This window comes from Mus pahari, chromosome 23, assembly GCF_900095145.1.
Source record: "Mus pahari chromosome 23, PAHARI_EIJ_v1.1, whole genome shotgun sequence".
Classification (NCBI taxonomy): Eukaryota; Metazoa; Chordata; class Mammalia; order Rodentia; family Muridae; genus Mus; species Mus pahari.
The window spans coordinates 8,412,681-8,439,109 of record NC_034612.1 but is presented as its reverse complement, the minus strand read 5'-3'; the positions used below and the strand labels follow the sequence as shown (position 1 = coordinate 8,439,109).

The following is a 26,429-nucleotide window of genomic DNA, read 5'->3' as shown; positions in this document are numbered from 1 at the left end:
TGACTCAGGCTCACCCCACAAACCCTACCAAACACATATTCCCATCATGTGGTGGATTGCAAGCACTTCTATAGTCTCAGAATGTACTCCAGGCTGGCCTCTAACTCAGAGACCCACCTGTCCCTGCCTCCCAAGTATTAAGATTAAAGGAAAGGGGTGGGCCACTATATTTACCCATAATATAGCTGGAGAGCTAGCTCAGAGGTTGCAAGCACTGGCTGCTCTTTCTAAGGACAGAGATTCAGATCCCAGCACCCATATGCAGGCTCACCACAGTCTATAACTGGAGCTACTACATGGGAATCTGACACCCTCCTGTGGCTTCCGTGAGCACCAGGCATGAACACAGACACATAAACAATGCAGGAAAAACCCTCATACATATTAAGTAAGACATTTAAAAGAAATTAAAATTTTTAAATATATACTCTTAAAAAGAAAATTCTTCAAGCCACGCAGTGGTGACACACACCTTTAATCCTAACACTTGAGAGTCAGAGGCAGGTGGATCTCGGCGAATCTGAGGCCAGCCTGATCTACAGAGTGAGTTCCAGGCCCCTGAGGCCTAGATAGTGAGACCCTGTCTCAGAAAGTCTCCAAATTACTTTGCTCTCCGTCTTGTCTGCCTTCTATCCCCCTTGGCACTCACACGGAGCTTAAGACACTGCCATTTTTACCATCGTACAGATTTCTCTGTGTAGTTGATTATCTCTCATTGACATACGTGCATCCATCCATTCTTTGTGTTGATGACAGTGCTACATTGTACCTTGTGAGATTAAAGTAAGTAAAAAAAAATTCTGGAGAGTCAGTTCTTTTGCATGAACAAAGCATAAGGCGATGCTATAAAAGTAAAAGCCTGTGGTCCTGAACTAGGTAGGAAGTGCTGTGTACTTTAGGGGGATGGCCAGCCAAGTGCTCTGCAAACAAAACTCTATCTAGATCCAGTCACTGGAGTCATGCCATGATGTTACACAACAACAAGCATCCCACACCCAGACTGTGGTCCTAAATCCCCATTTAGAGGCTCCCAAATCCTTGGCAAACTGGCTGATTCTAGACCTGGAACATAAAACGTTAAAAGATTCCATCACAGCTAGGAGCTCACCAAGGACTGCACCAACTACTAAGGAACCACGTCTGCAGAATCAAAAACCCTTCTCTAGCAGAAAACAAACCAAGGTCATTCCAGCAGCAACAGCAACAGGAACGGCACAGCCACACTTGGATCCATGAGCTCAATATTTAAATACAAAAGCCAGTCATCTGGAGAAACGGCTATACCCTGGCTCCACAGAGCTGGCAGACACATCTCCATGGAAAGCTAACTTTAAACATTACTCATGTGACACCTGTCATTTCAGGAACAAGATTCAATTGCTCTAATCATAGGTAAGAGAGAACAAGACTAACTCAAACACTGTAGATGAAGAACACAGCATGAATCCCTGCGAGTGTGGCCTGGCGGGAGCAGTGACAACTGGACACACTCCCACAGCTGGAGCCACCACAGCAGCTCACCCTAAGGAGACCAGAGGGGCACTGCTGATAAAAGCACACGTGGACTTCTTGTCAATTAAAATGGGCCTGTGGATGAATTTTCAGTGACTTAGAACTGCTCTGAGCCTAATGGTTTTAAATTGCCAGCACGGTAGGTACCCATCATCTGTGCACATAGAAGAGCTTGCTTTTCTAGGTGACCACAAAGTGATACAATATGCCTCATGTTCAATTTCTTTTAAGAAATTTTGTTTCGAATTCAATGAGATACCATAACTCTCATGAAAGGTTATAGGTACAGAGACAAAATTTAGAGCTAAGATGAAAGGATGGACTATCCAGAGAGTACCCCATTCGGGAGTCCATCCCATCATCAGNCACCAAACCTAGATACTAATGCTCATGCCAGCAAGATACTGCTGAAGGGACCCTGATATTGCNGCCTCTTGTGAGGCTATGCCAGTGCCTGGTAAACACCGAAATGGATGCTCACAGCCAGCTACTGGATGGAACACAGGGTCTCCAATGGAGGAACTAGAGAAAGTACCCAAGTACCTGAAGGGGGCTGCAACCCTGTAGGTGGAACAACAACAGGAACTAACCAGCACCCCCGGGGTTTGTGTTTCTAGCTGCATATGTAGCAGAAGATGACCTAATCGGCCATCAGTGGGAATAGAGGCTCCTTGGTCTTCCAAACTCTATATGACCTAGCACAAGGCAAGGCCTGGGCCAAGTAGTGGGAGTGGGTGGGTAGGGGAACAGAGGTGGGGGGAGGGATATGGGAAACTTTCGGGATAGCATTTGAAATGTAAATAAAGAAAATAATAATAAAAAAAAAAAAGAAAAAGAAATTTTGTTTCGAATTCAATGAGATACCTATGGTCATATTAAGAAACTTTTTCAAATTACTGCACTGTAAAAAAAAAAAAAAAAAAAAAGAACTGAAGGTTATCATATATGGCTTCAAGTTTGGCCTGGGGTTTTTGGTTGGTTGGTTTTAAAGAATCAGCAGCCTCCTGGCCCCTCCCCCTGGCTGTCCAGTCACCATCAGCATCCCATACTGAGCAGCACTGGCAGAAGCAGCACAGCTCACAGGCAGGGCACGCGGTCATGCCAACCTTTCCTTCCTGTTTTCCTCGCTCTGCCTCCTCACTGCCCTCTGCCAACTACTAAGTGAGAGGTCGCATTGCTCTCAGGGCTCAGAGCTGCTCACACAGCCCTGAAATGACCCTTCCCAGATGGCATACAATGGCAGGATCGTAGATGATGCTTCAAATGGAATAAGTCCTGATTTCCAAGTGAGCCTCCTCAGAGCTAGGGTTTCGATTGTAATAGGATTTAACCACAGTTTAACCAAAATGAGGATCTCTCATGAAACAAAATACTCCTAATAAGCTAATCCCTTCCTCCTGACTTGTTCTAAGGTTCTGAGCAATCAATTACCACAGACTGTACTCAGCCAAGTGCTGTGGCAAGAACTCAACAGAGTGCACTTCAGAGCACAGCACCTGAAGATCCCAGCTGCACCCAGCACCAGGGCCTCTGGGCGGCCTAAGAGTCAGAGTCGTCCGTGGAGTCAGTCCAGGCTCTCACATGAGCTGGACAGCTCTCTCACTACACTCAAGGAGCCTAAGGACTGAGTGTGGCACCACTGCATCCCTGAGGAGCACTACTGAGGAGATGCCACAGCACCTCCCCGAGCTCTGCAAGCACTGAAACCAAACAAACTGCCTTATGTCGCCAATTACACACCACTGTCCATGGAGCCTCATTAAAACACTAGCCCGATATCAAACCCCAAGGCAAACAAACAAACTTCAGAAGTGACCCAGGTGATGTTGGGGAAAATTGTTCGTACTGTGCGTACACACAACTGTGGGAGCATACTACACATCAGCTGTCCTAGTCCCCTCCCTACTACTGTGAGGAAGTACCCTGGCAGAGGCACTGCAGGACAGGGAGGCCACTGGCTCCCAACTCCAGGCTCCAGGCTATCTGTCACTGCAGAGCAAGCAGGGCAGCAGGAGCTTGTGACTAAGTAACAGAGTGACGGTGTGACAGCGATCGAGAGATCGGGCGGTGGCTGCCACTCTGCCTGTCTTCTCCATCCTTATAAAACCCAGGACCCTCTCCTACCTCTGAGACCTTACCCTTCTCCCACAAACAGCCAACCTCCACCATCCCTCACTGAGATCTATCCTGCTACAATTAAAATGAACCATCATGTCTACCAAGGACACTGAGATCTAAAAACTGGCCCAGTTCATCTGCTGCAGTTTCGTCGGCACATTAGCCTAACTGTTCAAAAATAAGCCACAAATCCTGCCTGGGTTTAAGAAAAGTGTACACAGCAAAGTGTTTTCATGAAAAAGAAAGAAGTTTCCCAACGCAGCCAACAGCAGTGGCAGCATTTGGAAATGGCAGGCTGTTGAGATGGCTCACCATCTGAGCTGTCCATGAGATGCCTTAGAAAATCACAAAAAGATTAGTTCTCTGCCGTCATGAGTAAATTCACCACCATCTCAGAAAAGAGAGAGGGGAGACCTCTGACCCTTTCAACATCTGCATGGCACACCTTGCTGGGTCCTTCTGTTCAGAGACACCTCTGACGCCTCTTCCTTAGGATGGAGCCCAATCTAGACCAATGCTGCCAACAGCATTGTCACAGCATTGGAAAGGTTTTTATTTACACTGTCCAACAGGATGTCACCAGCCACACGCGGCCTCTGAGCAAATGAAATGAGTCATGGCTGACAATATGAACTTCTCCAGGGCCTGATCTGATCTACATATTTAATTATAAAGAACAGCTACTTGAATAGTCACATGTGGCATATGGCCGCCATACTGAACAGAGTATCGAGTCAGAATGCCGGGGCAGTTAAGTGCTGCAGACAACCTTGATGACAAAGCTCCTTCCCGGTGAGGGTGAGTGTTGTCTGTCACTCAGGGCAATAGGAGTCTGAGACGAGATCTAGAATAAAGAGCCTTTCGTGAAGTTCACCACCAACTCTAGCCCCTCTGGTTTCTAAGCCAACACATGGGCCACCATAGCCTCACTGATACTTAAAAGCAGCCAAACTTAGGAACTCAAAGTAAGTTTAATGAAATACAAGACTAATGTGCATGGCTAGAGAATTCATCAGAAAAATCATTCCAAAACATTCCAAGCTTCGCTTCGCTTAACTTAACAAGGGTAGCCACTCATCCCAAGTACCAGATGGTTTCTGCTCCACTGTTAGTGTTAATATTCCCTTCTCAATGGCTGCCTACCTTACATTTTAACCTTTTATTGTATTCAGTTTAAAGAGCAGCTGATGCTCTTGCACAGGACTAGAGTTTAGTACCCAGCACACACATGGCAGCTCACAGTCATCTAAACTCCGTCCAAGGGACCTGATGCCCTTTTCTGCCTCTACAGGAACCAGGCACACATGTACATAAGCAGATACATATGCAGGCAAAACACACATACAAATTAAAAAAAATTAACATTGGTCCCAGCTAGCTGTGTTGGGGAGCATCCCTGGGGTAGTGTGACTGAACTGCAAGAGGCTGCAGTCCTAAGAGCACCCAGTGTCTGCTGAAGTCATTAAAAGTGTCAGGGCCAAACACACCGCGCACCAAAGTTGTGTCTGTCATTAGACCTCAATATGTACAAAATATCCTTCCAGAAACCCGGAGGGGGTAAAAGCAATTATTCAATAATAACTAATAAGTTAATTTCTATAGATGATAGGAGTATTACTTTATTTGAATAAAAGTAAGAGAGGGAAAAAAAAAAGTTCTGAGCATCAGAAATGTAAGCCTCCAGTCTTTTTGCCTGGGTACACTGACACTTATAAACTGGCACTTTCTAGTAGAAGGATTTGTTTTTAAGCCCAAACAATTGGACAGAGATACAAAGTTAATCTGTATGGAACATAACTCCATCCCACCTCCCCCCAAAAAGTCCCAAAAAACCTTAAGCTTATTATGAAGGAAATAAAATTAAGTATGTCCAGTCCTAATAATCAAATTATACAAGGTGGTAGGCTTAGTTTAGCACCTACTGGTATCTCAAGCAATTCCTAAGCACACACACTTCTTAGGTGTGGACCTAAAGGACAAAAAGGTCACAGGGAGCTGTGACGCATTGTCAGTTTTTCTCTAAAGCTGAAGACCCACCACAGTCTTAGCAACCAGGTAACTCCCAGGTAACTAACTGTCATTAGCTCCTACAGGACGTTGCTATAACAATCAGAGGCCATTATCATAAGAAGAAGAAAATCACCTACTGTTGTCTATTACAGCTCCAGTATTTAAAACAAATCTGGGGCTCAAAGACACTACTTGCAAACTCCAAGGACTTCATGAACTTTATAATTTAGATTTCAGTGTTTATTGCTCTCCAATAAGGTGAAATATTGTAGAGTTCTTCACCCATTACTCCTATGGAGTCGGGGGTTGGGGGTTGGGGAAGGAAAACAAAATAGCTTTCTGGGGCCATTTGACTGATCTTCTTGTGCAGTAATAACTCAATGACTAGATTCAAAAGCTAGTTAATAAAATTCAAATCACTTAACAAGTCTCCTCTCTTTCTCCAGACTATGAAAGGAAAGAGTAAGCTATAAACCAGCCCTTCAGAATGTCTAGTTCAAAGGTAAAGCCAGAGAAATATTTTCAAATATAAGCCAAACCTAATGGACTTGCTGTCACATTCATACATACATACATACGTACGTACATACATGCATATCCTCAATATAAATGAAATATATCTATAACCCAAACCTTCCTCCAGTTTGGGCACCAGCAGTTTCTATGATGTTCACTAACTGCTTTTCCTCTTCTTGCTTCTCCTACAATCAGGGTGACAGGTGAGTGACAGGGCGAGATCACTTCATCCCAGGAGCTGAAGGCCAGGAGAGATGGCCGTGTCCTCACTGGGACCATGCCTGCTCTCTAACTGCCTATCTACCCAGTGGCCAGCAAGGATGTCTGGCAAACCCTACACTCACTACCTTACCGCCATGCGCATAGCAACTGTTTCCCTACAGAGCACACTCTTGCCTGACTGGTGAGTTACAAGGGATTGCTTCTTTGCCTGTAAGCCCAACAACATCCCCACGTGAGGACCAGCAACATTTTCATGCCACCTCTAATTTTAAAACTTATCAAAGTCCTGCATATACTCATACACATATAAAAAAAAATCTTTAAAAATTAAAATAAATACGTAAGAGAAGGTAGGGGTCATGAGCCGGAGGTTGAAAACCACTACTCCTGAGGGTCACCTGTGCGCCTCTGTTAAATTAATCCACGAGGCCTTCCGTGGTCAAGTTGTCTTTTTAGCAACATTATTTTAAAGCCAAGATACAGAATAAAAAATAACTAACAGCTTAGTTTCCTTAACAGTTAGTAGCTTTACGCTAGTTATGTAATTCAAATTCTCCTTACAGTAATTAGCATATTGGTAATTATGACCCACTCCTCCTAAATATAACAAAGGCAAGGTTAGTTTTCTGTATTCGCAAAACAACTGGCACTCAAACTTAAAGACAGAACAGTCCTGTGGATCCTAGCCACTTGGTGAGTCAATGGTATCTTTGCCCTTTGTGCAAAGTCAAAGTCAAAAAGGGGAGGGCAGGGGGGGGGAGGTTGTGGGGGATAGGTGAGTCTGTGGGCCAGATCTCAACGCTGTCTGGCTTCTCACAGCTCTCTCCTGGGTTCCTCAGAATACCTCTGGTGTCTCTGCCTGGAATTTCCGCTTAACATGCAATGACATGACTGGCTGAGAGTGTCTTCGGGTGGACCATCTGCTGAAGGGTCAAAGCATTTGATTCAGAGGAAGGAAGAATGGCTACTTCTGAAAGGCATGCCAGCCACTGCCATGTGAGATTTAGGTAAAACTGGTCCTTTAGCTTTTCCATCTTTCTTTTTTTTAATAAAGCTTTTCCAAGTTCGAGGCCAGCCCCGTGTATACAGTGATTCCTAGAACAGTCTGGGTTACACAGGGAGACCCTGTCTCAGAAAGCAAACAAAACAGTTTCAAGCTTAACTCGCCAATTTTAAAAAGAGTTAGTTACAGACTCTGAGAAAAAAGTAAAGAAACTAGAAAATGCTTCCAACTTCTTTGTTCTGGTTTGTTTTGTTTGTGACAAGTCTTGAGATATAACACTGGCTGGCCTAGAACTCAAACTTGATGATAATTCCCCAGCCTCTTCCTAGGAATGCTGGAATTACAGGAATCCACCATGCTTTGGAAACACTTTGGCCCTTGGAATGCTTAGAGCCTGTATTCTAAAATGCTCTCAGCATTGAGTTAGACCGCCCGCACGATCTGAGCGGCACACATGGACCACCCAGCAGCCCAGCGTGGCTCTGGCGGCACCCACCGTATAAACACCTATGGCAGCAGGAGCACAGGGTCAGCTGCGACTACCGGGAATAACGTGAGAGTAAGACCTCAGTCAATATTTGCTTCTTCCAGCTCAATTACCCTGTACTCAGACTTCCACATGGAAACTACATGACAAAGCCAGCTTCTTCTAGATCCCCGCCTCTCAGACTGAGGTACTGAGCACTCACCTAGCCAGTGCAAGGCCCTAGGTTTGAGCAACAGAGAGGAGAAACGGATTCTGATGTATCTGAAGAAGCCATCAACAACTGGTAAAAGCTAAACTGCAAACTAACCAGCAAAGTGAATGAACCATCACGCAAGGGTGCTTGCTCTTGGTCAAGCTGGACAGCCTGAGTTCCAACCCACATCCCAGAGAGAGAGAACAGAGTCCCATGCGTTCACAGAAATATACACTCTCTGAAAGAATAAAACTTAAAACATCTTAAAATTTGACAGAAAGTGTGTGTTCTACTATTTAAAGAACGAGTCTCGACCAAAACAGTGCTAGGAGAAGTTAAGAGACTAACTCACACGACCCCAGTAACCACGACAAAAGCCACCATGTGTTCTGTGTGTACTAAATCTATCAACAGCAGAGGTATAGGCAAAGCAGCAGAACCGACTATTTCCTGTAAGTCATTCAAAGTAAGACGGAAAAAAGTCAAGGTAAAACTACTTTCTACTAAAGATTGATCAAATATCTGGCACACAAGACTCTAACTGTAAATATCTCATCACTGTCTAGTGTCAGGGCCATTATCTATTCCTAGTTTACTGCTACTTTAAAATTAGGTACAGTAAGTACAAATAAAAATGATCCTACCAATAAACTATGTGAAGAAGCAGCATTCATTATGGCACACAGAACGAACATGGAGCCATAATCCTTGTGGATCAAACAGCCTTATCAGTTCTACACGCGCCATGCCTGTAAGGAGTTCGACCAGCTCCTGATCAGGACAAACTGTGGCTTCCCAGACACACACAGTTTAAAACAGCGGGTCCTATCTGTGATTCCCACACAAAATGTTCAGGACCTCATCTCACACAGTCGAGCCAGCAATGCTGTGAGACTACCTTTCTCAACACTGAACCCCCGTGTGATTCCTTACGGTGGCAGAGCGGTGGTACACATCTGCAATCTTAGCACTTGGAAGGTGGAAACTGGGTGAGTTCAAGGCTTTCCAGGAGAAAGCAGGGGAGAGAACAGCCACCTTAGACAGTCACCTGCAGTACTCATTAGCATCTGTAACATGTGACAGACAAAGTCATTCAATGCCGGGCTTCTGACACAGAGGCACCACCAAACACCTTTGCCCTTCGCACACAGACTGCTGCCGTCCAAGGGTGCCACTGCAGGCCTGATTCTCATGATAAACATCTACCAGGCCACTTTCTAAAACAAGCTAAAAACACAGTACCTGAAACTCAGCACAGAATATCTGAATTTGTTTGCTCTAGGCTAAATATATCTCCGTGTGAATAGCATACGTCCTTATGAATAGCAAACACCAAAATAGCTCACATTTAAACGAGTTCACACCTCACTTCTCAGACAGGCACTTGTAGGTAAGTCCCTCCAGGACACTGCTATGTCAGGAAGCCTGCCAGGCAAACAAAAGCCTTTCATATTTAACTCAGAAAGGCATCTTGCCTCCTCCCCAAACCCAGAAAATTGAGAAATAAAAGTAACTTCTAAAACTGAGGTATTCTGCATGTACAGGAAAGAGGCTAATGGCCGGCACTTGGGGGTCTAGTCTTTGCTTTCCCACGGCACACACACAAGAATTCTTGTCTTCATCCTTGTATTCCTTTTCAGTCAACTCAGTTGTGCTGTGGGATCACCTCTAGACTGCAAAGTGCTCTGTCACCACAGGCCCTGGCAGCCTTCCCATTCAGTCCCACTACTGCAACAGCACAGACAGCTGCACCGTCATGGGGCCTTTAGCTCAGCCCTAGATGGGCCTCAAGGATAATGGGCTTTGGTTGAACTCACTGCCAGGGTCAAAACAAGACCCAATCACACAGACAATGCATTCGCCAACACTGAGTTTGTAAGAGGGTATATGGCCCAGAACTTATGGGAAAGTCTAAAGAAAATCACTGACCAATGACCAGCTGTAGTAGATCCGAGGGAATCTCTTCAGGTCACATTAGGGCATCAGCTTAGTCAGAAAATGAGTCACAGTGAGTGCCAGAGATTGCATCTGCGGAAGCTTGTCAGTGTGTCCTGTGTATCTATGTGTCCCTTATGGTTCCCATACTTGAGATCAGTTGTAGAAACCTTAGCTGCTAATACTACTCATGGGCGAGTAGATTAAGTTCTCATTTCCAACTAGAGAGGCATAAAACAAAATCAAATGGAAACTGTGCTATAAACATTTCTCTATTACTAAACTCAGCATAGAGATCCACAAACCATGTTAGTCTCCCTCACTTTAAGCACAGAGGCCACAGAACAACTCAGGGCAGCCTAGGTACTGCCCACCACCTCATCCAAGCCTTTGCAAACCACAGGCCTTGTGTTTTCCCACATGACAAAGGATGGATGGGTAGATACAAATGGAGAGGCCTCCTCCAACGACCACAGCCAGAGCCTAGCACTGCAGCAAGCCACTTTACACTGGCAGACGATAACAGTTATCAAGCATTTGTATCAAGTTTTTATTGACCCAAAAGCATTTCATTTACCTTCCGTTCTGTTGTCAACATGGAATCTGCTAGGTTCTGGGATTAGTCTAGACTAACTGGGTGTTTCGAGGCTAACCGCTAATGCGACCAGGGAGGTGATAAAGCAGGGACTCCTCCTGCTCTTTGGTTTGCAGCTGGGTCAGCTACATTTAATGCAAAGACAGACCATGACAACATTGAGGGGATCCTGTGTACAGACCTTGCTCACCCGCAAAAATCTAGCTCCTTCTGGAAACCCCAGTTTATGTCAGGGATACATGCCCTTTCTTATAGAAAAGAGCAGTGAGAACACAATGTCATTTGACTACGGCAGCAAAAAAAAAAAAAAAAAAAAAAAAAAGTGTTAATAAAGCCAAGACCGGTTCTCTACATATACCTGTCCCTAAAGCCTTTCAAGGCCGATATTCAAATATGCAGTTACTTCTTGAATTAGGCCTTTGGCTCTAGCAACATTTATGAAGTCTCCTGGTTTTCCAGTCATACACTTAAATTGGCCTCCCTGAATAAGGGCTACAATTTTATCCTTTTAATGGATAACAACCCCAACTAAATCTTAAAAAGTTTGCTATGCAAAGACAAGCTTTTGAAAGAAAAAGAAACCAGAGGGTAGGAGAGATAACCGAGCACGGCACTACTCAAAACTGACATGCGTCAATGGCCACACCCCACAGCCCGCTCCTCACCAAATTAATCCCATTCATGCATGAAATAGTTTACCTACTGTCAATTGGTATCTCTGCTCCAAAGATAACTAACACTTGGTGAAAGGAGACTTTACAGGCTATAGAGGAGGCTCAGCGGAGGCGAGTGCTCGCTGCTCTTATGGAGGTTCCCAGAGCCCACGTCAGGCAGCTTCAACACCTGCAGGTGTATCTCTAAGAGACCCAGTGGCGCTGAGCTCCTCAGGTGCCCACACTCACGTGCACAAATTCACCCACAGACAAACACATGCACACAACATAATAATAGAAATAATTTTAAAAGAAAATTACTTGGGCTCACTGTATATAGAGTTTCATGTTGGTTAAAAAAAAAAAAAAATCATGCCTCTGCTTCCCAATAACAACCCCCAAGTCAAACTTCATTGGACTTTTGTCTAAAGCAATAATCTTTAAAATTTTGCCAATTGCTTAATTTTTGTATCAGTGGAACACAAGCCCTCCCTTCACATTCTATCTCGCTACAATCTTGGTATAAATGTCTCATTTTTTCTTTTAAAAAAACCTAATTACATGGTTCAGTAAGTTGCCTGCGGTAACACACTGATGTTATTTACAGTAGAAAGTTAAGACTTCAGCTTGCTCTCTCAATTTCAAGCATGTGTACGTTAATAATTCTAGTTCACTGATTCTCTTTCTATATGAAAGAATCTGAGTAGATATCTTTTCATAATTTCATAATAAGACTTTGTTCCTCATTCAAGTCTTAATAAATGTCACATCTCTTCAGTATGTGTAACTCATTAAGTCAAATATTTAAGTAAGCATGTACGTTCACACAGTCATCATACAATGAAAACTATTACTACTTTATAGCCTTGGCAAACTAAATCAAAACAAAATACAGGAAAACAGAAATGTGATACCAATGTTTTAGGCTGGCTGTAGTGACACCCATCTTTAATCCCAGTGAGGCCCCAGCCATCCTGGTCTACCCTGTCATATATTCTTAGCAGTGGTCCGTGCATGCACCTCTCGTACACCCCTCAGACTATAAATCCCTCTAAGTGAACTCACAAGTAGAGCCACTCATACAGCCACACACTCTCACGAGGTTCCCTGCTTTGACACGTGGCAGCAATCTGAGTTCTACTTAGAGCATACTTATAACAAGCTAAAACAACTGTCCTCCTCGTGCAACAATCTGGCTTTACTATGAAATGTAGAGAAGGGACCAGCAAGATGGCTCAACAGGTAAAAGCCCTTGCCACGCAAGCCTGCAGACCTGCATCCAAGACCCAGACAGAATCTGTGGAGGGAGGAGAGGACTCCCAACAGTTGTCCTCCAATCTCTACTGCATGTCCACAGTAGCACATGCACACCCACATGCACACACATGTACACACATGTCCACAGTAGCACACACATGCCCACAACATGTCCACAGTAGCACACACATGCCCATAACATGTCCACACATGCACACATGTCCACAGAAGCAAATGCACACCCATAACACACACACACATGCACACCGAGAGAGGGAATGTATGGGAAATGCAGATGCAATTCCTATGAGTCCATTCCCTTTGCTGCTGTGCATTTGTATTATTACCCAGCCCTCACCCAAACATTAAAACTAGAAAATTATTATTTCAGCTTAAAAGTGGGCATTAATATTTGGTACTACCTGATACCCAGAGCAGAATCAATTGCTTAGAAAAATGCCAAAATGTAATTCTCATCTGCGAGCTCAGGGTGGTCAGTGCAGTAGCAATGGCCGACAGCTACACAGCAGTTCCAGAGTGACTGCTATGTGTGCCAGCTCAGGTCCTTATTAACTTTAGCCTCGTAAAGCTCAGACATTGACGGGTTAAACAGACTGAGCAGAGGTTCCCAGCTGATAAGTAACTATGTAGACATCACTAGGTCGGATCCAAAGCCACACCTCCAGAACTCACAATGCCCGCCCCACCTTCCTTCCCTGGCCTCACCGAGACCTTCCCTCACAGGGCATTCCAAGTATGGCTATGGATCCAACACTGTGTCCTGAAGGAACACGCACTGTCATTCCGTGAGGCTGCTTTACTAACGTGCACACATAGGTACTGTGTACACATAGGTACCGAGCAGCAGCTTGGTGTTTACTGTGGTCTGCCAGCCATATGATATTAAGTCATACCATGACAAGGTGCAAAACATAAACAAAAAGCATGAACTTCAGTACCCCTGGTAAGTACTTCAGTGCTCCTGGTAATGTCGTAACAGTGTTGCCTGCCCGAGCCTAATACTCACATCTGCTGGCAGGACTCTGCTAACATTTATATTGCCCAAATTAGAGTAACTCTTAAATAGACTGACCAGGAAAGAACCTGTTACACTCTCAATTCTACTGCAACCAATAGGAACTCTGTTCCTCCCCTACCCCAAGGCTTTCCTGACCACTCTACACCTCACTATGCCACTCACTTTTCTAATTAGATTTCAAATATCTCCTAATGCTTGAGTCATAGACTTTACTTTCAGCCACTTTTACATGCAGAAGTGGACAACTTGTGGGACTGGCTCTAACTTTCCCAACGCTTAGAGCACCCAGAAGAGGAGACACTCAGGAGGCCATGGCTGCTCAGCAAGAGCAGGCACTTACAGTTCTCAAAATGAAAGAGCATAAACAAGATGCCATTCCCTGTCATTCCCCATGGCAAACACAACCTTCAGCTGACAGCTTCAGCTCAGGCCCATGCTCAAAGAGCAGTGTCCCCGCTGCCTCCTCCTCCGCCTTTCAATGGTCATCCTGCTGGCCTGTCTAATTAAAATGTAGTGTGTCTGCAGGAAGTGGTGCGCGCCTTTAACCCCTGCACTCAGGAGGCGGAGGCAGGTGGATTCCTATGAGTTTGAAGCCAGCTTGGTCTACAAAGCAAGTTCCAGGTCAGCCACACCTACAAAGTGACTTTGATTGTAAAATAAAGGAAGAAAAAAAGAACACTTCTATGATTTAAAACAAAACAAAAACCATTTTAAAATAAGCAAATCTTTGCTTAACTCTTTGCCAGTATATTCTCAAATTAATGAACTATGCAGCTCAGGAAGAAGAGCCCATGCTTACACGAGTTTTAGCGCTGCGACAAGCTGGTCTCCCACAACAGCACTCACTCTGCTGTCAAGCCAGGCTGTTTGTTTTCTGACTTGTTAGGAAATGAATTGAAGACATCAGGAAGGAGAAGCAGAACCAGAAGTAACTGGAAAGAGCTAGGAGGCGACTCCGCAGGTAACCACGGTGCTTGTCACTAAGTTACCTGAGCCTAATGGCTCGGCAGGTAAAGGTGCTTGTTACTAAATTACCTGGGCCTAAGCCTTAGGACCTATGGCAAAGGAGACGAGAGAGAACTCCCAAAAGCTGTCCTATGATCTCCACAGCCATGCCATGGTGCACATACCCTCCCACCAATCAGTGAGAGTTTGAAATATTTTTTTAAGATTAGAAACTAAAGGAGAAAAATGTTTAAGAATCCACACATGAAAAAACTAAAAGAATGCAATAGTTTTACATTCAAACAAACACAAATATAACAGGGGCCACTACCAGCTAGAAGTTCTCTAAAAACCCAAACCACAGGCAGTGTGAAGCCCTGACTCCACCCACACCACCTACTAACTACACAAGGCTCGGAGATGGACAGAAACCCTGAGACTCTGCAGAGGAGCGCACTAGTAAGCAACCTCCCCTAGACAGAGTGAACACACACTAGAGCATCAGAGAAGAGGTTTGCAGCCCAGAGGTAGTTCAGTTAGTCCACTGTGCTGTACTGCCCCCTAGCTGCTGTCACGAGATACACCACCAACAGGGAAAAAACAAAAAACAAAAAAAAAACAGGGCTGCCAACAAGTTTCAAGAATTTGGCAGGAAATCCTTTAGGCAAATTTAGAACCTTTAAAACAGACACACAAGAATACACTGGAGTTTGTTTTATGTCTTCCCATAATAAATAATAAGAACATAAACTACCAAAACATCTCAGCAATGCCTGCAACATTTCAACCACAAATTAACTAGAGCAGGTTAAGTTCTAAAGTCAGGCGAAAAGAACCAGCAGCACTCCCCACGAAGACGTGGGCTAGCCAAGCGAGGTACACAGCCTGTCACACAGCTCCACACAGCTCGGACTCAGGGAGTCCTCGGGCAGCACAGCAGTGTGGGCAGGCCTGCCTCCAAACCACAGAAGGAACCCTGGAACGGCTCCTGACCTAGAGAATTCTGTAGGGCATGAACGAGAAACTTGGCTAGAGGAGTGGAAACTAATAATAATATTTTCTGCTACTGTAAATGTACGGTAAACATAAAAAATAGTTTAGACTAACAAATATGTTTACATTGATCAAAGTTTCCAGGTGTCAGATGCAAACTGAAGTCAAAATTTAGTTAATTAAAAATTAGTATTTCTGGAATCAGTAAGAGAAATAAACTGAAATACTTTATAGAAACTTATCTTTCCCAAAAACAGTATCCAAGGTCAATTTGAGATTTGTCCAGTAAAGGGTGCATTAGATTTCTGCATTTTCAATTTGCCCATAAAGAGTTGACCTGGCAAAGTCCAAAGGGAAAAGACAATTTCTGTTCCTATAGCTGCCTTACTAGTTACTCACAACTCACTATTAACTTAAAAACAGGGCCAGAGCCTTGTCTCCACCCAGACACTGCCCACTGGGTATACTCTAACAGTAATGATTTCAGACGCCAGAAGGCCAGGGTGGTGGACCCCTGTATCCCAGTTTGCAAGAGGCTGAGCCAGAAGGAGTTTAAGTTTAAGGCTACATATTGACTGTGTCTGTAAATAATAAAAAAATAGACTTAAGGCGATTTTACAAGGTTCTAATTTTCAGCATGACTAAGGAAGAACAAGAGAGTTTAAGGAAAGGGAAATGTGGGGGCAGGGGTGGGGGAGTGAGGCTATTCTTCTGACAAACACACTGTTCACTGCTTGCTTGGGATCTCTGTCTTAAGCAACTCCTAAATATAAATTCCAAAATGTACAATTTTTCAAAAAACATATGCAAATAATTTTTAAGGAAAAACAAAATCCTTACCCTGCAGTTCATGATGGATTACTCCCACTAGGTTGGGTTCATCTCCCCACCAGAATATCCAGAGCTCTTTGCAGTCTGGCTTGACATCTCGACGCCAGACACATAGCAGGTTCGCTTGCAGACAGCGGATGAAACTTAACAGGATTGGATCATCTTGGGCTGGGGCTGAAATTATGGGTCCACAGTCCCCGTGCCCTCCAAAATTGTACCTACGCCATTTGATTCCTGTGAGTTCAGCCTGGAAAACGACAAGAAATTTGCAATAGTTTTGATTTTTCCTTTTACTTACAGACCACTAAAAGCAAATTCCTACAGAAAGGGAACGCAGATAAAGTAGGCATTTATATTAAACTTCACACCGCAAGGTCTTTTCAAATGAGCACACATCAGAAGGGTGTCAGAACAAACTTATCATATTAAATACCAAAATAAAACAAGCTGGTAATCATTATGTGCTGCTGAAAATTTTTTATTCTCCTGACCATTTACTAAGTACCTTTTTTTTTTTTTGGTTTTTCGAGACAGGGTTTCTCTGTGTAGCTCTGGCTGTCCTAGAACTCACTTTGTAGACCAGGCTGGCCTCGAACTCAGAAATCCACCTGCCTTTGCCTCCCGAGTGCTGGGATTAAAGGCGTGCACCACCATCACCCAGCCTGGTACCCATATTTTTAAAATACTATCTTCAATTATTACTTCCTGTTCAATTCACAAATTATACTTATTTTAAAATCAAATAAGGACGGAGAGATTGATCAGTCAACAGATAAAAGCACCAGCGCTCTTAGAGGAGACCACAGTTGGATTCCCATCACCACATAGTGGCTCACAACCCCTCTTAACTCTGATCCCAGGAAAGCCAGTGCCCTCTTCTTCATGTCTATGGGCACAGGACATACCTGGTGAACACACATACATGCAGACAAAACTCTTGTACATATTTAAAAGAAAACTTTGAAATATTTTTATAAATACATAAAACAAATAAGATTTTAAAATAGCGGTTGAGGCATGGTGACCCATGCCTTTAACCCCAGCACTTGGGAGGCAGGAACATGGATCTCCTGTGAGTTTGAGGCCAGCCTAGTCTATAAACCAAGTTTCAGGACATCTAGGGCTATGTTAGAGGGACCATCTCAACAACAACAAAAGTCCAAGTTGATTGTTCCTAACACAAAAACCTGACATTCACACTACTTCTAAATCCACACTTGGAAGCACTTGAGCTCACTTCACACTAGGGATGGCAAGCCAGAGAAACATATGTCAACAGCCCTGTATCTGAAAATCCACCATCTGAAACATCTGGTCCCAAGGACTTGGAAGAAGGGGGTCTCCGCTTGTAGAAGACATTCCGAGGAATTCCCACTCCCTCACCCCGAGCCCCCACCTCAGCAGCCAGTTCAGGAGGTGGGAGATGTCACCAGGGCAGCACAGCACGCTGAAAAGCTCCTGGGGAAGGAGCTGTTAACACAGCTGCGGCTCCCAGGCAGCAGCCGAGGCATGTTACTTAGTGTGCAGCACAGAGCCCTGCCTCCTTAGCACATGTTTTAAAGCACGGAACTTTAAACAAGCAAGAAGAGGCTGTGTGTGCTGCACGCAGTTCACACACTTCTACATTCGCGTTTCCTGAAGCTTGGGTCAGATGAACTGGATAGTCCTTACTTAGTATCGACAAACTGGGACCATGTACTGGACCAGAGCAAAGCTGATCCACCACAGTCCTGTGTCCAACAGCCCACGTGCCCCCATCCCTTCATTTCCTCTCCCACAAAGGCAGTCATTTTTATGAACAAATTCTTTAAAACTGAAGCACCACAGGGCTGAAAAGTAACCATCTGCAACCCAAGTACTTAAACAGCTGACACACAGCATGCGTGTGTGTGTGTGTGTGTGTGTGTGTGTGTGTGTGTGTGTGTGCGCACGTATATTTAAGACAGTCTCACTATGTAGCCCTAGCTGGCCTTGAACTTACTATGTAAGCCAAGCTGGATTCCAATTAAGCAAGCTGCACTTGCCTCCTAAGTACTGGGCCTAAAGGTGCGGGACACCATGCCTGGCATATTTTCCTTAAGCAACAAGGTATGCCCAGTATTTACACAGCATCTACACTGCATCAGGCAAATGGAATCTTAAAACCATCCTAGGTACATGCAAACACTGCATTTCTGTGTGGCCTGGGGATCTGAGGCAGGGCAGGCAAACAACCCTGACAGGAGGACAGCGTGTGAGCTCTCTGAGCTCTCCCAGGCTGAGGAAGTGATTCGTTGGTGTACCCCTCTTTTCACCGCCATGCCCACACTCTTATCTAATTTTCTGTTCAAGCCCCCATGTTTCTTCTAATAAAAGTAATATCTCTGTGCTTTAATCAGGAAGCCTAACATTAATTTCTAAGTGTCCAAGGTGATAAAAACAGAGTAGTTGGCTTTGGAGAAGATACGGAGAACACTCATCACTTAAGCAGAACACGGTCCTAGGCCCAAGGACCCTGGGCAGGAGAGCGCGGGCAGCAAACACGCAGGACAAATCACTATGACAGGGACCATGCTTTAAGTGTAGAAAACTAGGGCACAGTAGAGACTCATGCTCTGGCTGAGTCTGTCCCCAGGAAAGCGACACGGAGACTCACTGGAGCATGTTCCTTCGTTCCTTCATTCGTTCCTTCACCTGTAGTGCCCGCCCTCGAAGCTCAGCAGGCAAACATCTGGCTGACTCCAAACTGTTCTCTGGCCCCAGCTTCTGCACCAACTTCCTGTGCCCACTCTCAGTGGCAGTGGGAAACCACTGTCACCTGCTGTGCTCTTCACAAAGTTGTCCGTGCAGCAGTGTACTGTAAGCTCCACACAGCACTGCCTGCCACAGGCTCCTAACTAGTCAGCCAAAGGAACTGGGAAACTTCCAATTATTTCAAAACATTCAGTTCCCTTGCTTTAAAGCTAAAATTAAGTATTATAAAAAGTCTACCTCGATAAGCCTTGACACCTAACAGATGACTATGATAAAGCCAACCCACGGGGTGGGGGGTGGGGATGAGGGGGTGTTTTCAGTCTTGGCTCAGTGTCTACTAAGGGCAAAGCTGAAGACCCAGCACCCTGTCCCAGCATAGCCTGTTATCTCCTACGAGTGTGGAGTCTCTGCTTGCTAAGCCCAGCAGTGCTCACCTCCTCTCAGCCCCAGAGCAATGGAGCAGAAAGGCATTGCAAGAAACGTCAGAAATGAAACCAAGCAAGCCTGGGTCTAAAGTCAACATGGGCTCCTGATTACTGAGACACAAAAACTCTCCAGCCCCTCTTTATTTTTCAGTCTTTCATTTATTTGCTGTCTAGAAGTGTTCAGGATGGGAATCAGCTCTCTCTACCATGGGAGTACAAGGCACTGACCTAGATTCTCACCTCAGCAGCAAGCCCTTTTACCTGCTGAGCCATCTCACTGGCCCTGTTTCCCCCATTTCTGACAAATGCCTATCTCTAACACTCAAGCTTTTCTTTTCAAAGTCTTGAATCAGTCCTGAACCTAGTGGCACAAGTCCATCTGGAGATGCAGGCCGCCTGAAGACCCAGACCTGCTGAGCAGAGACCTGGGGATAGAGCAGGGGCAGAAAGCTCACTGAGCATGGGTGGCTGGCCACCAGTTCAATCTCTTACTTTCCAAGACTTTTTTTTTAACAAACCTTTAAGCATTTTGATATTCAAATTATCCTAGCGATATATTTATGTTAAAAGAATAAACAAATACATAATTTCAGATAAGTTCTAAAAATACAAAACCAAAAAGGTAGAGTTTACTACTCAAGGAGCAAAGGTGGTCCTCCCATGTGAACAGCTCCAGCCCTTGGCACTGAGAGCCTGACTCCACTGGGCACCTGAGTTCTTCCCACCTGCCTCAGACCTTCCAGCCACATAGCTCAAGAAGTTAAGACTCCTCACAGTTAAATAATTCATCCAGAACCATAAACCTGACAAATGACAGGTTCCAAACATAGCTACATTGAAGCCACAACTGAATCTGAAACATAAATTCTTTCCATTCTGCCATGCTCCTTCATGAGGCTAATGTTAAAAATTAGCCCTGGAGGATTAGGGAATCAGACAACGAAAGCACCATGGGCTCAACTTAGCAATGACGCAAGCACACGGCCATGCTCTCTAATCTAAGAATGTTCATGGCTCTTTCCGTGGTCTTCCTGGGGCAATAAAAACAATCCATCAGAGTGGTAGCACCATCTCAAGAATCCAGAGATTCTGATCCTTACTGCCACAGGCATGTACACACAATCGCTGGAGGATAGTAGACTTCTTGGAGGATATGTATGTTTTAAAAGAAACTACCTACCCTAACAGAAAGAGGGGGTGGGGGAAGGGCTGTGTTCAACAGGGGAAGTGAAGGTTTACTGAAAGAGGAGCTGAGCAGGTGGGACAGCTGACAGCTGAAGAGAAGGCCACTGTAGTCAGCTGGCAAGGATGCTGAGTAGATTCAAACAGACCCAACAGCAACGCCCTTCCCAACCAACATCCTACATGTGATGTGGAGCCTCTGTATTGACTTAGTCTTAGTTCATAGCTCTTGCTTTTCACACTAGATGTTTCACAGGCAACATCATAAATTTGCAACATTGCCCCAGAGTTAAAACTAGATTCACTGGTGCTAAAGCACAGTAAAACCTACAGATGTATTGTTGGTAAGAACAAACTGAGGTTTGCCACCCCAGATCCAACAGTGCAGGAGATAAGACATACAGGTTGTGGGCCTGCTCTCTCAACAGCGTGCCTCCATGAGGTCAGGAAGCCTGCTCCACCCCAGGGTACCCCAGCTTTAGGAGCTATAAAGTGCTCCGGCTGACCTACATACAATAAATGAGCTCATCTCCTGCCCCAAACTAATTACATCTCACTGGCAAAGGCAACTGTAAATTACACAAACCCTTCTCAGACAGCTCAGAACCATCAGTGACAAAATTTCCAGAAGACACTCAGACTTAAGAAACCTACTGGGCTGAAGTGCAGGAAGGAACTCAGTGGTCCAGCATTCGCTTAGCATGCGGAAGGCCATGGGAGGCGGAGGACATGCACCTCTTACTGCCAACATAAGTGCCCTAGAAAATCTCAAGTGTGCCTTTGCCCTTTCCCTACTGTGACAGAATTACTACTCTAGCAGATTAGGAAAATATAGTAAACACATTAAATCACCTCACAGATCAAAGCTAGGAAAGAAAAACAAATGTTGCATATAATGGAAAGCTTTTGTTACAATGTAACTAATCGGCTCCAGGTAAGAATGGCAGGGTAAACATACACACACACACACACACACACACACACACACACACTTTTGCTTCTGCTCTATTTAAACCACACTAAGCATCAGTGAAGAAATTTGCTTCTTTGGGCTATTCTCTCCCTGTAACTATAGACTCAACAGCAGGCAAGACAAAAAAAAGCATCTACATTTCAAAGACTGTGATGCTGGTGCTCAGGAAAGATGCGGCCCTAAGTAACCAACCCCAGAGACAGAAAAGGTGGGTGGGATGCAAGCCACTGGAAAAAGTGCTCTTCAACCTTAGGAGCTGTGGACACCAGCACTTCCTCTTTGAGGAGTTGAGAAGAAGAGAGAGACATGGTAAGAAAATAGTTTGAAGCCGGTTGACCAGGCCTGAGAGATTGAGACATTCTCCCACTGTATCCCAGCAAAGAACAGAAGAAACTTCTCCAAAGACAGAGGCTATGGAGGGGGCAAGAGCAATGGAGGAGGCAGAGGCTATGCTATGGAGGGTAAACCTCTATGTACACAAGGATAAGGTAACAGCCAGGGGGCGCCTTCCCAGTCAACCCTGAAGTACCAGACAGCTGATAGCCAGTCTAGAAAAAAATCCCAAAGCAGTCTGGAATCTTACATGCTACAGAGAATGGCCCCAAAATACTAACTCAAGTTCTCCAAACAAAAACAGCCTTCCCCCATGTGTGCAGGCACTGTAAGAGACAGCACTCATAAACTGGAAACTACAGCTTTGCCATCAGCGCCTCTATGATCAAGGGCTACAAAGGTTAGAGGGAAAACCTAAAATGTGAGAAGAAAACATCTAGAGCATCCATCGCTGATTCTCTCAGAAACTGCAGAGTTGGCTGAGTGGTTATGAGTGCTGGCTGCTCTTGCAGAGGACCAGGGTTCAATTCCCAGCAGCAGCAGAGTAGAGTGCTCACAACCACCCCTGCCTCCAGTTCCAGGGCATCTGATGCCCTCCTCTTCTAAATTCTGCAGGCACCTGAAAAACACATATTGCATATACAGGCAAATGACTCTTACATATAAAATAAATATAGGAAACCTTACAGAACAGTGTAACCATTTAAAACTGAAAGGGAACAGAATGCTCAAAGAAAGTAGAATTAAAAGAAAACTCAGTGAAATACATGGAAGATGAAGTTCAGGAGCTCACACAAACACAAGGCTGACAAATAAAAACCAGGCAGGTAGGGAAGGGTGGGAATTAAATGGGAAGATGAACCAAGAAAGTTAAAAGCTAAGCACAGAGTCCTAGAGCCTGGCTGCAGCCCCCTGGTTGCAACACGACCTGAAGCTACAGCTTGCTGCAGAGCACTTGCCCAGCATGCCTAGGGTTCCACTATGGAATAAAAATAAAAATAAAAAGTAAAAACTCTTAGAAAAAGAAAACAATGAAGAATTACCTAATATAATAATTCATGGAAACTTCTCTCTAAAAACCCCTGTGAGACACTACATGAAAAGGCCCCTCTGGATCCCTAAAAGGAGCAGTGAGATGGGCCCCAGAAAAGGCTCCACTCCACTGTGGCATGCTACAAGACAAGACCCTCCAGCCTCCATGAAGGAAGACATCACATGAGCAAGAGGGCAAAGTGCAGTGACTCCCAGGGTCTCTAGAGCAAATCTGGAGACCCTCAGCCAAAGCAGGCGGCAGCATAGAACCACCAAATGCAGAGCAGGAGGAGCGGCCCGAACACTCAACTCCTCGTGTGTGAAGAAGCATCTTCTCCAGGTCTGCAGCGTTTGAGCCACGAGGGAGAGGCTGGAGCTGGGGGGAAGCCAAGGAAGGCCAAGCTTGGACCAAGTGACTGTGGTGGATCACACGGTCCTAGTAAAGACCCCTCAGGAAGCTGCTGCTGGACACATGTCCACTCTGACTGAGGACTCCGAGGTTTCAGACAACAGGGAAAAGATGAGGGATGCTCGGGTAAGACAGCTTCATATTGTGGGACATGACCTCACATAGGGGAGAGAAAAAATTATCAACAGTAAAAGGTTTCTAAACAAGGCGTCTTCAAAAATTAACTTTAAATCAACATGGTATGAACCCAAGGTCTTTCAGGCACTCTGACCTCACTGTATCTCCCCCACGACTTGAGCACAGCCTTGGTTCTGAATGTAGCACTGCAATACAACTCACACACCATCACACACGCCCAACACTGCCTACACCACCTCCGCTCAGCTCCTACTGTGCACACAAAGCTTCCTCTCATAGACACACGATGAGTGAAACAAATACTTTCAGTAACACCAGCATGCTTAAATCAGCTGTCTCTGGTGGTTTGTATAGGCATGGCCTCCATAGACACACAGGTTTAAATACTTGGGAGGAGCACCTTAGGAGGTTTGGCATTGTGGGAAGAACAAAGTCACGGGGGGGGGGGGGGGTGAGCTCCGAGGTTTCAAATGCTCAGGCAAGCCAGGTCCAAGGTCTCTATGTCTTCCTGCTGCCTGCCTGCCGAACCCACAGTAGAACTCCTTCTCCAGCACCACATCTGCCCGGATGCCGCCAGGCTTCCCAGCGTAACCGTGAGCCGCCCCATTACACATCTTCCTTCTAAGAGTTCTCATGGGGCTCCACAGCAGCAGAGATCCTAACTGAGACACTCCCTGTTTAACTCAATTACAGTGTTTGACTTTAAAACTTGCGGTTTGAGTCCTTGAGTTTCTTTTGTTCTGGTTGGGTTGATCTCTAACTGTGTGTGTGTGTGTGTGTGTGTGTGTGTGTGTGTGTGTGTGTGTGTGTGTGTGTTGGGTATGAGCAAGTGAGCGCAGGTGCTCTCCTCAGTGACTGAGCAAGTCAGAGCCCCTGAGCTGGGGTGAGAGGTCGGTAGCTGCCTGATGGGTGCTGGGAATGGAACCCCAGCCCTCAGCAAAAGCGGCATTCACGGTTCACAGCTGCACCATCTGTCCAGCCCCGCTAATGTCAGTTTCATAAAGAATGGCTCAATCAAATGCTGGCTTGGGATTAAGGATAGAATTCCCAACAATTTATGAAATGGTCCTAAATATACTTCTGCCATTCTATACCACATATTTATGCAAAGTGGCATTCTCAGCATCGACAACTATAAAATAAAAATGTATCGGCTCTACCTCCTGCACTTCAAATGGTTCTGCCAAGATTTAATTCTTTGTGTAAAAAAAGAAAAAAAAATTAGTACACCCACCTCATTAGTATGGAAATGTGCTTTCATCTTTAATAAGTAGTAAATTTATAAGCATACCAAATAATTATTTTAAAGTAAATATATTGTTTGGTTGGGGTTTTTCTTTGGGGGGGGCACTGGTTTTGGTTTTTGGAGTTGTTTGGTTGGTTGGATTTTAGGATTTCTTAGTTATCAGTAAATGTTTGGCTTATACACTCATCTTACATATATCTATGTGCCAGGTTCACATACAAGTTTCTCCAGCATAATATAATTGAGAGGAGAAAAGGTTTAAGAAAATATAGAGAAGCACTTTAAGAAGGAAGAAAGGCCACACATATGTGGAAGGCAGAGGCAGGCAGTCTGGTCTACAGAGTGAAGTTCAGGACAGCCGGAGCTACATAGCAAGGCCTTGTGTTTAAAGAAAAGAAGCCGAAGAAGAGGAGGGGAGGGCGGTCAGGGGAAGAGGGAGGGAGGGAGGGAGGGAGGGAGGGAGAGAGAGAGAGAGAGAGAGAGAGAGAGAGAGAGAGAGAGAGAGAGACACCCAGAATCAACACATGGAAGGAGAGAACTGAATCTTACAAGTTGTCCTGACCTCTACAAATGCACACATGAAGGCACACATGTGCACACACACAAATAAATTAAAAATGTTAAAATGTTTAAGATAAAATGAGTTATGAACTTAGTATGAACAAATCCCTAAGCATAAGAACTATTTAGTGCCCCATAAATTGTGTTTAAACACCAAGAAGCTGCTCATCTGCTTTTGCTTTATGGGTGTGTGCCCATACACATGGCACAAGTGCTGATACACATACAGGTATGTGGGAGCATGCACACATATGTGTGCACATGTGTGTTTAGAGATCAGAGCTCAGCCTCAGGCATCACCCCTTTCCCCCCTGAAACTTGGCATGGTACCACTTAGGCTATGGTCTGCCTCCCCAGCTCTGGGATTACACACTTGCATCAGGCCCAGCCCTTTTACATGCATTACTGGGATAAACTTAAGGTTCCTCGTGTTTGTAAAGCAAGCATTTTACCCACTGAACCACGCAGCAAGGCTGGCATTGGATTCACATCAGCATATGAGATTAAAGTGGATTCAGAAGTGTGGTTTGTCAATAAAAGTTTCAACACAATTAAATCTTAGGGTTTCATTTCTAGTCCTATGTATAATATCTATGCACACTGAGTACAGTGCTCGCAGAATCCGGGAGAGAGAGCATCAGTACCATGAAACTGGAGTCACAGGCAGTCCTAAGCCACCCAAGGAAGATGCTTAGAACTAAGCTCAGACCTGTGAAAAAGCAATGCATGTCTTAGAACACTGAGCAGACAAGGTTTTCTGTTAACTAAATGCTTCCTTTTTTAAAAAAAAAAAAATACTTTAAAATAAATATTTTAGAATACAGGCTCTTACTGTTTAGCCCTGGCTGCCCCAAACATCAGCCTGCTTCTGCCTCCCTAGTACTGGGGTTCAATGTGCACACCACCTAGCCTGCTATGTTAAATTACATTAATAAAATGTAATGGCTAGGTTCTATACAACAGTTCTAACTTACCAGACACTACCGTTTGCTCCTAACTACTAGTGCCACACTCTGAAAATATAGCAAAACAGGACTAAGATGCCACGCAAAGAATCCGTGAGTGAGGAAACACAAGCACTCTCTTGC

The 26,429-nt window shown here is 44.8% G+C and overlaps 1 protein-coding gene across 3 annotated transcripts in view; it reads right to left on the bottom strand.

Moving 5' to 3' along the window:
* Positions 1 to 26,429, bottom strand: part of Med13l (mediator complex subunit 13L) — a 221,882-nt gene that overhangs the window by 168,680 nt on the left and 26,773 nt on the right. For all 3 annotated transcript variants that reach the window (XM_021222486.2, XM_021222487.2, XM_029533617.1), the window contains exon 2: positions 16,319 to 16,556. In XM_021222486.2, coding sequence (XP_021078145.1) covers positions 16,319 to 16,556 — 238 coding nt within the window. The remainder of the gene's footprint in view (positions 1 to 16,318; positions 16,557 to 26,429) is intronic.